The sequence below is a fragment of the Taudactylus pleione genome, unplaced genomic scaffold, assembly GCF_031769625.1.
Source record: "Taudactylus pleione unplaced genomic scaffold, aTauple2 ptg000250l, whole genome shotgun sequence".
NCBI classification, from domain to species: domain Eukaryota; kingdom Metazoa; phylum Chordata; class Amphibia; order Anura; family Myobatrachidae; genus Taudactylus; species Taudactylus pleione.
Genome location: NW_028284652.1, coordinates 6,625,224 through 6,642,793, shown reverse-complemented (window position 1 = coordinate 6,642,793; position 17,570 = coordinate 6,625,224). Strand labels below are relative to the sequence as shown.

General features: G+C 43.2%; 1 protein-coding gene across 5 annotated transcripts in view; it reads right to left on the bottom strand.

Moving 5' to 3' along the window:
* Nucleotides 1-17,570, bottom strand: part of MARK2 (microtubule affinity regulating kinase 2) — a 235,390-nt gene that overhangs the window by 64,113 nt on the left and 153,707 nt on the right. For all 5 annotated transcript variants that reach the window (XM_088480051.1, XM_088480054.1, XM_088480055.1 and 2 more), the window contains exons 7-9: nucleotides 11,860-11,916; nucleotides 8,280-8,516; nucleotides 5,003-5,122 (exon numbers count right to left, since the gene is read on the bottom strand). In XM_088480051.1, the coding sequence (XP_088336177.1) occupies nucleotides 5,003-5,122; nucleotides 8,280-8,516; nucleotides 11,860-11,916 (414 nt within the window). The remainder of the gene's footprint in view (nucleotides 1-5,002; nucleotides 5,123-8,279; nucleotides 8,517-11,859; nucleotides 11,917-17,570) is intronic.

The following is a 17,570-nucleotide window of genomic DNA, read 5'->3' as shown; positions in this document are numbered from 1 at the left end:
CTCCATCTGATGTGCAGCACATCAGATGGGATGATGCAACCACCCAATTCATCAAACAATGAATTTGGTGGAACTGCCCATACACTACGGATGGGACATCGATAGTAAACATTGGAAGTACCAATGGAACATCGAAGTTATCCAATGTTTCTATTTTTTTAAGTAAACTACCTACTTAAACATAAAATACACTAATAAACTTCTGAAATCATACTTCTGTTTATTTGATGGAGGCTTACAGTTTATACAGTCCAGCTGTTCAAAACAACAGCGGCACTCAGAGGATTTAAAAAAATGCTAAATTCCTTTATAAGATCTGTAAAGACCTGGTACTTCTTAGGCAGCATACAAGCAGTCCCCCTGAAACATTGGCACTAAATGGGGTATTTGTGCTGCCGGGGCACAGGCATCTAGCGCCACGGCCATATCAGTAGTTGCCAAGCGATAGCGCGATTGCCACAGCTGGTGTTGCTGGGAAACTGTGTGACGTAATTTGTGAGAGCGTCGCTGTCTGCGCATCGTGGTCCCAGCGGTCACTCACTGGGTTGGTATATTCTCTATTTAGAGCAAGGTAAGTAGCATTTATTTGTGGGTGCAGTTTTTTTTTAATTTTGCTACATTATTGTCCTGAGGAGTGTCTTTATATACACCAAAACATCGACTCACACTACTGTCTGTATGTATTAATAGTGGTTTAAATACACTTATTTATTGGAGTGCCTTGTACAGTATATATATATATATATATATATATATACTGTACATGCAGTGAGTGACTGACAGTGTCACTCACTGCTCAATTATCAATAGCTGCAGATTGGCTAACCAGAGTGTCTTTCACGGTCAGACACCGCCCCCAGCAGCACACATGCAGCCAGTCTAGCCCTGAAGCCAGTCACCCACTGAGAGTAGCACCAGTGGCAGTGAGCTGGGGCTGTTCTATGTGCTGCTGCTGATTGGTTGCCCAGAGTGTCTTTCTCTCTGTTAGCCACAGCCCCCAGCAGCATGCACGAACGCAGCAGTGTGTATGTATAGTAAACTGTGTATTGAAATGTCAGCATCACACACGCAGTAACTGAGTATCAAAAAAAAAAACCACACAAAAAAAAAGACCCATTGTAAACCATTTGGGAAACATCGGGACAGAAATCTAGCGATGGTTATTAAACATCGAACATTGGAACCATCTGACCGATGTTTCTAATGAAACATCAAATTATTTCCATCCCTACCGTACACACTATATGATAGTCGCCGTGATCTGTCACAGATTGCAAGATCAGCCGATATATATGGTATAGCATGTACCCACCTTAAGATAAACCGGAAAAACCACAGACAAATTGACTAGAAAGACAGGGTGGCAGAGTATATCCACCCTATGAGAACATGAATGCTTGTCCATGACTTACAGTTATAGCAATATCAATCTCTCAACCATCCTCTATATTAGTGTTATGTGCAGGAAAGGAACTAAAATACAGAACATAAATCAGAGACCATATTTTCACATTTAAAGACAGCAGGCATCCAAGAAACATTGTCATGAAGTTGTTTACTAATCTTAATTCCCAGGGAGAATCTCTGGTTTTAAAGGATTTGCTCATGGAAAATATAATCCCTAAATTGATCAACTGCACAGTGCAATCCCCCTTCTATTATGCATATTAAATACACCTCGCATTCTTTGTGATTTTAAAGGAGTAATGCTGTCAAATCAGTAATGTCAGGTCAGGATCAAACTAGCCTTGGTTGATCAAACTAGCCTTGGTTTTTGTTGTTATGGGAAATAGAAAGCTGAGAAAGCTTATTTTACCAGAAATACTAGAACTAGTGAGAATATTCTATATCTGGATTCATACAGGAGCAGTGAGCTGATCTCATGTCACATGGCTGTCCTGATTCATGGTTTCAATGTTATGCAAACTGTGCCCATAACCAAGCTAATATAATTATAATCTGTATCTAATCTGTATATTATATCTAAGTAAAGTTATGCTATTTCAGCCAACAATACTATCCAGTGACAACCACCCCCAACACCATGCCACCTATTTCCTCTGCATAATGGATATTAGTCAGATTTACAATATTTACAATAAATTTGCCTGGGTTAGTCAATTTTGATCTAAATCTATAATTCTAAACAGATCCAGGTGAGACAAAAAAAAGCAGAAATCAAATGGGTTTATGTTTTTTTCGGGTCAAGTAATATATTTCTACCTTATTGAAATAGTATTACGACAGGGCTGCTTATATTTTTTGTTCACTATTGGGGGAATTCAATTAGCCCTGATAATTAACTGCACACAAGAAACGCGCCCCCCCCCATGTCGTATAGATTTATACGCCCGTGTCTTGTCTATAAAATATATATATATATATATATATATATATATATATATATATATATATAGTACCAGTCAAAAGTTGGGACACACCTTCTCCTTCAATGTTTTTTGTTTATTTAAATTATTTTCAACATAGTAGATTAATACTGAAGACATCAAAACTATGAAAGAACACATATGGAATTATGTTGTAAACAAAAAAGTATTAAACAAATCAAAATATATTTTATATTTTAGATTCCTCAAAGTAGCCCCCTTTTGCTTTGATGACAGCTTTGCACACTCTTGGTATTCTCTCAGTCAGCTTCATAAGGTAGTCTCCTGGAATGGTTTTCAAACAGTCTTGAAGGAGTTCCCAGAGGTGCTGAGCACTTGTTGGCTGCTTTTCCTTCACTATGCGGTCCAACTCATCCCAAACCAGCTCAATTGGGTTTAGATCAGGTGATTGTGGAGGCCAGGTCATCTGACGCATCACTACATCACTTTGCTTCTTGGTCAAGTAGCCCTTACATAGCCTGGAGGTGTGTTTGGGGTCATTGTCTTGTTGAAAAACAAATGATGGTCCCAGTAAGAGCAAACCAGATGGGATGGCATGGCGCTGCAGAATGCTGTGTTAGCTATGCTGGTTAAGTGTACCTTGAATTTTGAATAAATCACCAACAGTGTCGCCAGCAAAGCACCCCCACACCATCACACCTCCTCCATGCTTCACAGTGGGAACCACACATGCAGAAACCATCCGCTCACCTTCTCTGCGTTTCACAAATACACGGCTATTGGAACTAAAAATTTCAAATTTGGACTCATCAGACCAAAGTACAGATTTCCACTGGTCTAATGTCCATTCCTTGTGTTTCTTGGCCCAAACAATTCTCCTCTTCTTGTTGTTCATCCTCAGTAGTGGCTTCTTCACAGCAATACGACCATGAAGGTCTGATTCACGCAGTCTCCTCTGAACAGTTGATGTTGAGATTTGTCTGCTACTTGAACTCCGTGAAGACTTTATGTGGTCTCTAATCTGAGGTGCTGTTAAGTAGCGGTTTCTGAGGCTGGTAACTCTAATGAAGTTATCCTCTGCAGCAGAGGTAACTCTTGGTCTCCTTTCCTGGGGCGGTCCTCATGAGAGCCAGTTTCATCATAGCATTTGATGGTTTTTGCAACTGCAGTTGAGGATACAAAGTTCTTGAAATTTTCCGTATCGACTGACCTTCATGTCTTAAAGTAATGATGGACTGCCATTTCTCTTTACTGAGTTGAGTGGTTGGTGCCATAATATGGATTACAACAGTAGTCAAATAGTGGTGTCCACTGTGTACTAACCCTACCTCTGCACAACACAACTGATGGTCTCAAACACATAAAGAAGGCAAGTAATTCCACAGATTGACTCTTGACAAGGCACACCTGTTAATTCAAAACCATTCCAGGAGACTACCTCATGAAGATAATTGAGAGAATGCCAAGAATGTGCAAAGCGGTCATCAAAGCAAAAGGGGCTACTCTGAGGAATCTAAAAAATAAAGCAAATTTTGATTTAACACTTTTTTGTTTACAACATAATTCCATATGTGTTCTTTCATAGTTTTGACGTCTTCAAGATTAATCTACTATGTTGAAAATAATTTAAATAAACAAAAACCATTGAGTGAAAAGGTGTCCCCAAACTTTTGACTGGTAATAAATACATTATAAATATATATATATATATATATATATATATATATATATATATATATTTGCTAGGTGTACCTGGTAAACATTTACAGTGTAGCAGAGCCCTCAATTCACTGACAATTATATTTCCGTATTGTGAACAATTTGTGTTTCTCTAACTCACGGCACTTCATATACACTAAAGTCTCAACTCCTCTCTCGTGCATATCCGTATACTGCTGGATACAGTTTTTTTTGGAGTGCCCACAGGACAGGGTGCTCAATGGACTCTGGCAGCCTAATCTACTTTTTTCTGAACACCTGCAGTCACTCATTTTTTATTTGAGGTCTATACCTGCTGATAGTCATAGAAACCTCATACTCTGCTAGTGCTAGACTGTCTGAGAATCTGGGTGAGCAAGAGAATCTCAAGTACCAGAGCTACCCCCCTATGACCACCTCATTCCCAATGAGGGGTGCTTCCTGAAGGCCCTCTTCATCATCGATAAAGTGAGCAGGGGTCGTGCATGGTTACCCCATTCTGTTGCTGCCGTGCCAGAACTTGCATCAGGAAAAGTGGCAAGGTAAGCAGCTTATAGTTTTTGGTACTGGTGAAGCATGACGGGCAAATCCACAATCAGCTTCTAGGGGTTTGTCTGGGGCCTGTTTGGTCATCACAGTTCTGATGCTCCACTGGACAATAACGGGGGACAGCCTTAGCAATAACAGACCTACACTAGGCACTACATGGTACAACAGCACTGTCCTCTAGGACAGTGACTTTTGTATTGCTGGGTTCTGTGGGGAGGTGCATACATGTAATCCATTTCCAAAACAGGATACACATTAATGTGAAACTCCACATACAGTGCACGCCCCTACAGCACTTTTATCTAAGCCTTATAAGGCCAACAATATTAACACTCCTAATGTCCAGCTTTTAAGGAAAGTATGAATGCTTAAATGGAGAGAAAGAGGAAAAGAGGTTGCTCTCTCACCTCCAGTGTGCCCCTCTTGCTTGGGTTTAGTATGAGGAATTTTTTCAGCAGGTTCTCACAATCTGTAGACATGTAGAAAGGTATACGATATTTGCCCCTTAACACTCGCTCTCGCAGTTCCTGAAAGAAACAAACACAGGTTGGTTCATAGTGAGATTACTTCACTGCCTTATTCTGGCATCTTAGTTATGGACAAGTTAGCTACAGCCCTTTGTCATTACTAATAAATGAGTGCTAATTGTCTTAGCTACCTCAAGCTAAAGCCCCATGTTTACTAGGATAGGACTGTAGGTTGAGATAATTTTCAACAGGCAGCAAAAGGTTAAAAAAAAGGGGAGGTAGTCGGCATCCCGGCGTGCGTGATTCCGACGGTCTAAATACTGGCGCCGAAATTAGGATGCGGGGAGGGGGAGGTTAGGTTTAGGCACTAGGGAGGGGGGTTAGGTTTAGGCAGCGGGGAGGGAGGGTTTGGGTAGGGAAAATACTTACCATGCGTTCCTATGGGTGTCGGGATTCTGGCTGTCAGGATGCCGCTGTCTGTATTCTGAACAGCAGCATTCCGACTGCTGGGATTTCATACCCAAAAAAGTACATGTTTGTATTCTAGAGCACCCACTTACCTAAGCCTGCATGCATGCCCACAGCATTAACAATTCTGCAATAGAAACTGCCCTTCTCAGCTGATAATGTGTTACCATTCCCACGACAGGCTACGTTTGTGTACATCTCTGCAAGCGATATGAAATCATGTATATGCAATGCTGATCACCCATTTCCTATTTTATTTTCTTAAATCATGGTATCAAAAGATTTATTATGGCATTCTAACATCTGATCAGAACAATACTCTCTATAATAATAATAAAAATAAATAAAAAAAATAGACTTTCTATTCAAGAAATAAAAATACATTTGATTCATAACTATTCACCCTTTTGTGTTCATACTTGGTAGAAGCTACTTTAACTGCAGACCTATTTCAGCAAGTCTCTACCTGCTTTCTACACCTGGAAAATGCAAATTGTGCCCATTTTTCTTTGCACAAATGACAAATTCCTGCAGGCTGGATTTATTGAACAGTAGTTTTCAAATTAGTCCACAGATTTGTGATGGGAGATATCTGATCTTTAACTGGGACCACCTGAGGCCATTTTTAAGTTTGTATTTAAATAATTACATTGTAGCTTTAGCTGTATTGTTTGTATTATTGCACTGCTAAACTCTAAGGGGTCCATTTGTCATTCGCATTTACAATGCGATCTGGGCGCGATAGTAATGTCCAAAATTGCATCACAGGTTGTACCAAATAGCACGCGAAAGGAGCCCGTCCCGGCACTGTGCTCATAGTGCAGAGACCGCTTCAACAGTCTCTTCACTCATGTGCCAGGACTCCTACGCATGGGCGGTCTACTGACCACGTTGTGTGGTAACCATTGCTGGGGAGGGTTCCGGAGGGCCAAGCTCCAGAATGCAAAGTAAATCTGACAGCATTGAATCCCCCATAGAAACCTATGGGGGCTGCAGTTGCTGTCGGAAATGGAGGAACTGCGACAGATATCGGAGACATCCCTCCTTCATAGATTGGGGTTACTAGATATTAAACAGCCATTTTTGGGGAATATGTCGCATATATTTAATGATAAATATACCCCTAAATCTGCTTCCTAGGTCTCGTGCACACTACAACATCAGGTGGTTTCTAATGACTCTAGCAGATATTGCCCACTTGCTGGCTGGACACTTAAACCATTTTTAAAGACTCTAGCTGATATTGTCTGTTTGCTGCCTGACCACAGCTATAATTGTGTCCAGCAATGCAAGCTGAGACACCGTGTAAGTCTGCACTCCTCTACTCTCTCTGCAATGTACCCGCCGCCCAAACCACGCCCTGCCTCTTAAAGACAGGGAGAGTGCCCGTCACAGTAACGTAAGCGCAGCACGACTCTGATCTTCTACGTCAGACCCCTGAAGCAGGATAGTGCCTAATGATATGTAAAAAAAAAGCTGGGTGGAGCGCCCGTGAAATTGGGGAGAACAATGTGTAAGGTCATGTCAGCTGTGGTCTGGCAAACTCCAGCCCTGTAATGAAAGACAGTCAGAGATATGGCCCCTTGGAAGCCTAATTAGTGCCTTTCTTACACCAATGCTAAATTTTTGAGAAAGGCTAGTTCTTGATACATTCACAGTTGTGCTACATTTTGTTTATGATGGACTTGACTGGGGAAGGGGGGAATTATTAAGGGGCCTATGTATCAAGCCGTTTTATACATAAATTTATACAGAAACTGCAGTTTCTGCATAATTTTATGCATTGTTCCTATGTATTACTAGCACAATGCAGGAGATTTTACTGAAAAATCAGGCAAAGCGATAATTAGTGCTGCAGACTGCAGTCTCAATTATAGGAAGCAGACGCTGTGCACATGCGCAGTGTTCGCTTCCACCGGAAAAGTCTTTCACTTCTGTGAAAGACTTCTCCTAAATGCTGGGGATATAACTCGTGGGGACAGCGGTTACCGAAACTGCTGTCTATGCGAGTTTCCTGTAGTACATAGCCGGGATATTTTTATTAGATATGAAAATATCCCTGGCAAGTTAGGTACATAATAATTGCGGCAGTACCGCGATTATTAGTACGTAGACCCATGAGTCTTTCAAAGTCTTTAATTTTTACCCTGTTTTTTCAATAACGATCGGATTTGTTCTAAAAACATATGACTGTACCAAGGTTTGTTTAGATGTGTGTGAGAAAAAAGGCAGGAATACTGTATTCAATTCTCACCTTTATTCAAAACCCTAGATTTGTTGTTTATCTATTTAATATTACAGAACATTCTATTGATCAGTGGTAATTCTTGAATAATTCAATTTTAATTCATGGTGTGTGAAAATTGAAAGCAATATAAAAACAAAATAACTTTTATTTTATAACGGCAATAATATTGAGAATTGAGCTCAGATCACAGAGTAGAGAATAGCCTTTTTAGGTTTGGTGAAAGCCAAGATGTAGTACACAGAAAGAAACGGTCCCCAAAGCTGCCCAATCACACAATCTCCTTGCTTGGTTTGTGAGTTTTACAATGTACCTGACTCAGAACAAAGGGAAATAAGCTACACATAGGGACCACCCTTACATGCGCATTAAATTACAGCCTATTTTTAGGAGCACTCACAAATGCAGCAATCCTTCTTGACATCAGATTTAATAAATCTCTGTACAAATGCATATTCACTGCACATAAGAAGCAAACTCAATGTGTGCTTGAAGTTCACGTACCTTTAAGTTCTGCCCATCAAAAGGTAAAGAACCACTGACTAATGTATACAGAATAACTCCAAGGCTCCAAACGTCCACCTCAGGACCATCATACTTCTTTCCCTGGAAGAGCTCAGGGGCTGCATAAGGCGGGCTCCCACAGAACGTATCCAGCTTGTTCCCAAAAGTGAATTGGTTGCTAAAGCCAAAATCAGCAATCTTTATGTTCATATCAGAGTCTAGCAGCAGGTTCTCAGCCTAAAGGAAAGACATGAGAAGAAAAGGGCAGTCCCTGAACCTTTAGCAGCATATTTACCAGCAAACAGTTTCTCCATATTTGTATTTCGTAAACAGGTAGAGATAGTTTTCATAAACTATATACCCCTCTTCTCTGCACACTTTACCAAAACTTCTACTAAAAAGAATGTTGAGCCCTGAGACAGGAAAAAATACAAGAAGCAGACCTATATATATCGGATATCATCATGGTCACCGATAAAGCTCATGTACATTTTGTTCAGGACTGCTCTACGCTATAGTTAATGATCAGCAAAGGTCTGTGGCTGGTGGTGCCACGGACTTCAACTGTCATTGAAGTTACCCTCTCCGCTTGGCTCCCATCGTTCAACTGTGATTTATGTTGCCATGTTTGGCTGCTGTAGCCCAAATCTCAGCATCCTGGACCATGTATCAAAACTGCAGAGACCGCCTACTCTTTTAGCCCCTGCTAGGGCACAAAAAAGTAGCCTCTACCTCCTCCATTGCCATGTAGAACTTGAATCAATTATTCCTTCTCACACTCATTACCAACCCTAAAACACATTCATCAAACTAAATTTACCTTTTTAGCTTTCTCCTACTCACCACACTTCTCACTTCAGCATTCTATTTCACCCTCCTCTATTATCTCCCCTTCAACACGTCCCTCCTTGCTAACCTACACTAATGAATAGTATTGTTTCCAGCACCAAAACAACAAACAACCAACCAACCTGGTTTTGCCTATTTAAATTATTGGTGCAATCAGGCAGACTTGCTGAAATCACGCAGATGTCTGCATCCCACAGGCCATTACATTTCCCCCCTAGTCTCCAACAGTCTAAATCTCAATCATGGCCCACAGAACAGCCTGCTACATGCAAAAGTAGTCCCAAACTGCTGAGACCAACAATGTAGTCTTTATCCACTTAAAAGTCAATTTTATTTTTATATGCTGCACATTTGCTTAGTAAGCAAACAGAATTTGCTTATACAATAAACTCCAGTTTTCTAAATCCGGTCTTCTCTGTCACCTTCAACTCCCATTTTGCCACCTACTTCAAAGGGCAATATTGTCACCATGCAGCTATATAATTTCCTAAAATCCCACTCAAACTACTCTCACAAAATTGATCAATGTTTTACTTACAGCAAAGTCTAAGGGTCGATTTTCATACTGATTCTCCTGGACTCCTCTGCTGATTTTAATGCTGTCCATCACCCTCTTCTCCTGTACACCTTTTATACTCAATTGTCCTTTATGACAGATCTTTCCTGATCACTTCCTATCAAAATACTTTTGTACTTGCTCTACCTCTCCATACGGCACATTCTTCGCTTCACTCCCACTATCTGCTGGGGTCTCAAGCCATTGTTCTCACCTACTTGGTGAATTCACTTATCTGGCCTCCAGTATCACCTCTGATCTGAGGACACCCAAATCTCCCACTCCTCCCCTGACCTCTCCCCTTTTTGTACTCACTTGTGTAACCAACTATGGGGGCAATTCAATTAAAAGCAATGTTTAAATAGCGTAGGGAATGAGTGCCCGCATCGCACCCTGCACCTACTGTATGCCAGGAGATGCAGTTTATGGCGCCTAATCACAGGTGTTAAGTCGTGGTAGACGTCATTTTCCATCTTAAATAAAGTGCGCGATGCGCCCGAGGTAAGCATTGTGGCACAAGTTTAGTTGGATTTCTGCTCACAGCTCAGGGGGGTGCGAGTAGAAATCCTCTAGTCACGGGTTTACAGTGTGGCCAATTGAATAGCTCCACATTTAATTGAATTTCTCTCTATATCTAATATCTCAACATGGATGTCCCAACAGGTCTAAAACAGAGCTCATAGACATCCCTCCTTCCAGATTTGCCACTTCCCTCATATCTCACTCACAGTACTGTATATAGGGAACCAGGCGCCCCTGGCAAAGTGAAGGACTTGACTAACCAAAACTTCTGCTCAACTTCATCATTACATCATAACATTACACTGCGTTGGGTGCCAAGAACTACCCAAGAATTTAGTTTTGCGGGTGGATGAGCCGGGCACTGTCCCTTTTTGTCCTACAAGCGCCATCCTGGCCAACTGCTAGTTATGGCCTTGCACCCTCAACATCAGTAACACAATTTCTGCAAACTCCAAAGCATACTTCCTTTGTCACACAATAGACATCGCCCTCTGCTTTATTTCTCACCCAGTCATGTCACCTCCATCTTAAATATATTGCCAGTATTTTCTTACCCAATATGAAACCAAACCACTCCAGCCTTGACGACCATAAACTCCTTCAAAAGGGCATTCCCTTCACCCATCTATCCCAGATCCATTCCCACTTAAAATGTTGCAGCAAGACTGGTCATCATCTGATGCACCACCCCCCACACTAGCTACCTGTGTCCTTATCAATTCAATTAAAACGATTCCCCTATCCCCTCGTACTTACAAAGTGCTCAGCAACAGATCATCATTTTAATTGCCAAACTAAAATAGTTTCCCTCTCATCCTCCTATGTATATACCCGACATCCACCTTGCCTCTGGTTGCCATCTCTCTCTACCACCTACAATACTTATGTGCCATTACTCACATATGAAATCCCATCCATGCCTATTTAGACTGCCCCACAGCTTTCAAAGCTTAGCCTACTGCAACAATTTATATTAACCATACTAACGCACCAACACTGAGCCACAATTACTCTTCTGGTTGCCAGTGCCATATTCCAAATAGAGTTAGCGCTCTCTTGAGCAGTGATGTCCCAACCCATTTTTTTCATGTCTGCATTACTTATGTTTACCTTGTATGTCCCTTTTTTGTGTGTCTCCTGTATAATACAATGTGCAGTGCTGTGGAGCATTGTGGTGACTTACAAAACTACTATAGAAAGCCTGTAATATATCATTTTTTAGAATATTTCAGACACTATACTCTGTTAAAAATCGTATTTACTTGGCAAAGAAACAAAAATGTCAGTTTCCACTTCTGATACATGTAACTGTGCAAAGATTGAAGGCAAAAATAAATAACTAACTTCCATGTGTTACTAGACTTTATTTTTCTGCAAATTTGGAAATCACACTTAAATATATACTATGAGCCCTATCTACTAACACTGCTCAATCGTGAAAACTTGTAGTAACAAGGTTGCTGTAGTTTTCTCACTACAGTCAGAAGTGTTAACAATTGAGGCCAGGAGTATGCTTTCTCCAGTGGTGCATTTTTGTGTATGGGGAGAAGCTGTTTACATCGCTCACTGCAGTACCTGCAAGTCTGATCTCTGATTTGGCTGCCCTCCAAAAAATATTGAATGTTTTAAATTGAATATCACTACATTGCTTACCTTCAAATCCCTGTGTACTATAAGCTTCTGATGACAATACTGAACGGCAGAAACAATCTAAAAAGAAAGTCACTCATTATAAACCACTTACAATGCAAAAAGATGACAAAACATCACAAATACATAGCATTGCATTGGAAATAGGTGCAAAGGTAAGAATAGTAAAGCACAAACTACTAAAAACACTAGTGTTTTGCAACTAAAAGACATGCAGTATTTAAATTCTGAATTTTCCATCCCTATTAAGAGCTATGTAGTTCCTGACACACATTTTACACTTTTTAAGTTGTAAAAACTATGGTGCTTTGCAGCTTGCATGAAACCAACCTTAAATTTGTTGCTAGGGGTTACACAGTTTTCAAAGACACTTGATTTTCTAATTGTACTACAAGTAAGATACTTTTGTGTAGTTGGTAGAGGACACAGATACCAGGGAGATGTGCCACCTACAAGAAGGCAGGGGAATAATAGGATTTTGGTACTTACCGATAAATCCCTTTCTCTGATTCCACAGGGGACACTGGAGCCTCAGTACAATGGGGTATAGGAGTGTGTTAACCGGGAGCTGGCACCTTTAAATAAAAAACTACTGGTAGCTAGCTCCTCCCCCTCCATACCCCCCCCCCACCCAGGTCAGTCTAAAAACATCTGTGCCCGAGGGGAGCTGGAAAGTAAGGAGAAGGAGACAGAAAAGCTACATTAATCACATATACATAAGAAAACAACATATACATGAAAACAAGAACAGGTCAGTCAGACAACATTAAACGCAAACCAGCGTCTGAACCTGTAAAACAGTAACAATGCAGGTAGAACAGAGTAGGGAGGGTGCCCAGTGTCCCCTGTGGAATCGGATAAAGGGATTTATCGGTAAGAACCAAAATCCTATTTTCTCCTTCATCCACCAGGGGACACTGGAGCCTCAGTACAATGGAGACGTCCCAGAGCTTACATCCTGGGTGGGAGAGCGCTGAGAGCCCTGCAACACCGCACGCACAAACTCCGAAGCGGAGGCAGCAAAAGTATCAAAACGATAGAATCGTAGGAAGGTATGCGTGCCTGAACAAGTGGCTGCTCTACAAAGCTGGTTTAAGGAAACCCCGCGAGCAGCCGCTCATGAAGGACCTACCAAGCGCGTAGAATGCGCCGTAATAGGACCCGGTGGTTGTTTGGAAGCCACCACGTATGCTTGCCTAATAGTGAAGCGAATCCATCTAGAAATGGTCTGTTTGGAGGCCGGCCACCCTGGACAGGCCACATCAAACCGAATGAACAAAGCATCTGATTTACGGAGGGGGGCAGTCCTGTCAACGTAAATCCGGAGTGCTCTGACTACATCCAAGGATCTTGAATTGGAAGAGTCATCCTTAAACACCGGAAACACGATAGGCTGGTTTATATGAAGAGCTGTCACCACTTTTGGAAGAAAAGCCCTTTGAGTACGCAGCTCCGCCCTATCTTCATGGAAAATAAGATAAGGAGGGTGGCAGGATAAAGCACTGAGTTCTGACACACGCCTTGCCGAAGCGAGTGCCAAAAGCAGAACCACCTTCCAGGTTAAGTACTTTATCTGCACTCTCTGTAATGGCTCAAAGGTATCAGACTGGAGGAAGGCCAACACCAAATTCAAATCCCATGGTGCCATGGGAGGCACAAAAGGAGGTTGAATCCTCCAACTCCTTGGAGAAAAGTTTGTATATCCGGGAGCAAAGCCAATTTTCTCTGAAAGAAAATGGACAACGCGGATACCTGTACCTTTAATGAACCAAGACGAAGGCCTGCTGTGAGACCAGCCTGAAGAAAAAGAAGGAGACTTGATACCTTAAAACACTGACGGAGGAGAATTACGTCTCTCACACCAAGCCACATATGTCTTCCATATGCGGTAGTAATGTTGAGAAGTGACTTCTTTCCTAGCCCGAATAATTGTAGGAATCACACTAGACGGAATACCCTTTATTCTGAGGATGGCCCTTTCAGTAGCCAGGCCGTCAAACGAAGCCGCCTTAAGTCGTGATAAACAAATGGGCCTTGAAGAAAGAGGTCGTCCTGAAGAGGCAGTGGCCACGGCTCGTCTATTAACAGATTCTGTATCTGGGAGTACCACGCTCGTCTGGGCCAATCTGGTGCTATCAGAAGCACCTTGATCCCTTCTCGCTTGATTCTTTGAAGCAGACGCGGAATGAGCGGAAACGGAGGGAATAGGTAGACGTAATGAAACTTCCACGGAGCAGTCAGTGCGTCCACTGCAGCTGCTCGTGGGTCCCTTGTTCTGGACTAGTAAACTGGTAGTTGGTGGTTTAACCTTGACGCCATAAGGTCGGCTTGAGGATAGCCCCACCTCAGAGTTAGTTGCTGGAACACCTGAGGATTGAGTGACCATTCCCCTGGATGAACATCCTGCCGACTGAGGTAGTCGGCCTCCCAGTTTTCTACTCCTGGGATGAAGATTGCAGAAATCGATACTGCAAATTCCTCTGCCCAAAGCAGAATCCTTGTTACCTCCCTCATGGCGGCTCTGCTTTTTGTGCCGTCCTGCCTGTTTATATATGCCACTGCAGTGGCGTTGTCCGACTGGACTCTGATTGCCTGCCCCTCCAGCAGCGGATGCGCCAGCTGGAGAGCATAAAATACCGCTCTCAACTCTAGGATATTTATGGGCAATCTGGCTTCCTGCTGCGTCCAGTGCCCCTGAAAATGCTTTCCCAGAGTCACTGCTCCCCAGCCCCTCAGGCTTTGCGTCCGTGGTGAGGAGGGTCTAATCCCACACCGCAAACCTTTTCCCCGCCAGCAGGTGGGGAAGGTTCAGCTACCAAATGAGAGATGTTCGAGTCTGAGACGCCAGGAGAACTCTCTGATTGAGAAAGAGGTGGGATCCTGACCACTGGGAGAGGAGATCCGGTTGAAAAGGCTGTGCGTGAAATCTTGCATACTGAATCGCCTCGAAAGCCGCTACCATCTTCCCAAGAAGGCGGATACATAGATGTACAGACACTCGGCGATGTTTTAAGATCAGGCGCACCATATGCTGAATGGAGGCAGCCTTGTCTTGAGGCAGGAAAACTCTTTGCTGCACTGTGTCTAGTATCATTCCCAGGAATAGTAAACGCTGTGTAGGGATCAGGGAGGACTTTTTGAAATTTAGTATCCAACCATGTTGCAGGAGGATGCTCTGAGTTAAGCGAATGTCCCTTAACAGCCGAGCTTCCGAAGAGGCCTTTATCAATAGATCGTCTAAGTATGGAACAATGACGACTCCATGACCATGCAGTAGGGCCATCATTGCCGCCATAACTTTTGTGAATACTCTTGGGTCTGACGAAAATCCGAAAGATAGGGCCTGGAATTGTCTAAGGACACCAGAAACTCGTTCCTGTCGAGACCCGCTATAACGGATTGGAGAGATTCCATCTTGAATTTGAAAACTCGAAGATGAGTGTTTAAATCCTTGAGATTGAGTATGGGTCTCATGGAGCCGTCCGGCTTGGGCACCACAAACAGGCTGGAATAAAACTCTTGACCTCTCTGGTGGGTCGGAACATTCACTATTACCTGCGAAAATAAAAATTTTTGTATTGTCTCCTCAAATTCTCGTTTTTCTGCAACCAGAGGTAAACCGGTTCTGAAAAAAACGAGGAGGTTGGACCCTGAAGTCCAATTTCAGGCCGTGAATAATGATGTCCCTGACCCAGGCATCCTGGCAAGACTGGATCCAAATGTCCTTGAAGCGTAAAAGGCGTGCCCCAACCCTGGGACCCCCAAATGAGAAGGAAGGGCGTACTGCGGCAGGCTTGGCAGCTGCCTTGTCCTGCTGCGTGTTGGAGGCGGCTGATGCTGAAGCTCTACCTCGGCCTCTGGAACCTCTTGAGAAGGCTGGACCTCCCTGGAACGCCCTCTAAATCTTCCAGAGGCACAAAAGGATCGAAAGGAGGGACCTGTCAAAGGTCTTCTAGTAGGAGGAGGAGCTGCAGATGGTAGGTAAGTGGATTTCCCACCTGTAGCTTGTGAGATCCACTTATCTAACTCCGATCCGAAAAGTACCTACCCAGTAAAGGGAAGGGCCTCTACCGCTCTCTTGGACTCTGCATCTGCCTGCCATTGACGCAGCCACAGAGCCCTTCTAGCAGATATAGCTAATGCTGAAGATCTGGCTGATAGATTACAAATGTCCTTAGACGCTTCCCCGAGGAAAGCAGCCGACTCTACAATCTGTTCGGCTAACTGAATGAAGTCGTCAGTTTGCGTACCTGTCTTAATCCCCTCAGACAGCTGCAGCGCCCAGGCTTCAATGGCCTTATTTACCCAGCAACTAACTAGTGCTGGACGCATCAAAACCCCTGCAACTGTATACAAGGATTTCAATGTGTGTGCCATCTTCCTATCCTAGGTTTCCTTTAGGGAAAATGCGCCAGGCACCGGAAGCACCGTTTTCTTAGAAAGACGGGCTACTGACGGGCCCACTGCTGGAGGAGTTTCACATAATCTCCTACTGTCAGGTGGAAAAGGGTAATAAGACAGATATTTCTTAGAAATGTGAATTTTTTTTGTCTGGGTGTTTCCATGCAGAAGAAAGAATCTCATCCAGCTCCTCTGATGCTGGAAAGGTAACAGACTGTTTAAATCTTTTACCGAACATAGATGGTTTTTCAGTAACCTCTAAATCCTCTACATGCAACACCTGGCGTACTGCTGAAATTAAAGCATCCACGCCCTGAGATGCAGGTTCGGGGTCCTCAGGAATGTAAGTTTCCTCTTCCTGAACCTCGCCCTTTTCAGTGTCCTGCAACTCCTCATCTGACTCATCCCAGTGCAAGGGATTATGAATCAATCTCCTACTAAGGACCTGAGCAGGAGAAGAAGCAGCAGGTGGGGCCTGGGACATTGCTTTTGTAAATCCCTCAACAGATCTGACCAGAGAGCGAACCCAATCTGGTTCAGCTGTTGTTTGTCTCAGCCTCTCCCTGTCCTTACGAGCTGCTTCCAGCTCTGATGACAGATTTGATATAACTGCAGTCAATTAATCAGACCACATAGGCTGAACTACAAGATCAGTATCTTGAGGTAAAGACACACATTTATCACACAGTAAGGAAGCATTAGCTTGTCCCTGTGTGAATTTTTCACCACAAGTCTTGCATGAAAAAGACTTTTGTGCAGCTTTAGACCCCGTGGTAGATATGTCTCTAGTACAGACACCACACCCACACAGAGAAAAGGACAGTAATGCAATAACAGATTTTTCAATCACACTACACAGAGACCCCTGCTGAAAGGGGCACAGAGGGAGATAAACTATAATGCTTGCAGCGCTAACAGAATAGTGCTGATAACAAGAATAAAAATGCAAGTTCTGTTACACAGAGTACTAGCCTGACTCCTGACACAGCTCTCTCTCCACCCTGTAGTGCGTGTAAAATAGCCACCAGCGTCCTTCTGGAAGCACTGAGGCTGCTGGGAGGCAGGAGCAGAAGGAAAACTTAGGCTCCGCCCCCCCGCTATGGCGCTCTCAGCGCTAGCGGAGCGCACTGTGAATGCCCGCCTAAATACTTGTCCTGGCTCCTCTGCTAACCAGGGAGCCAGGGAACACTAACCTTATCCCTGCCTGTGCTGCCGACGGCGGGCATATGCTACTGGGTCCCGCGACGTGCACTGCATGCAGCGCGTCTTTGGGTACCCAAGAGACTGAGGTCTCCGTAGCAGGAGACCTCAGC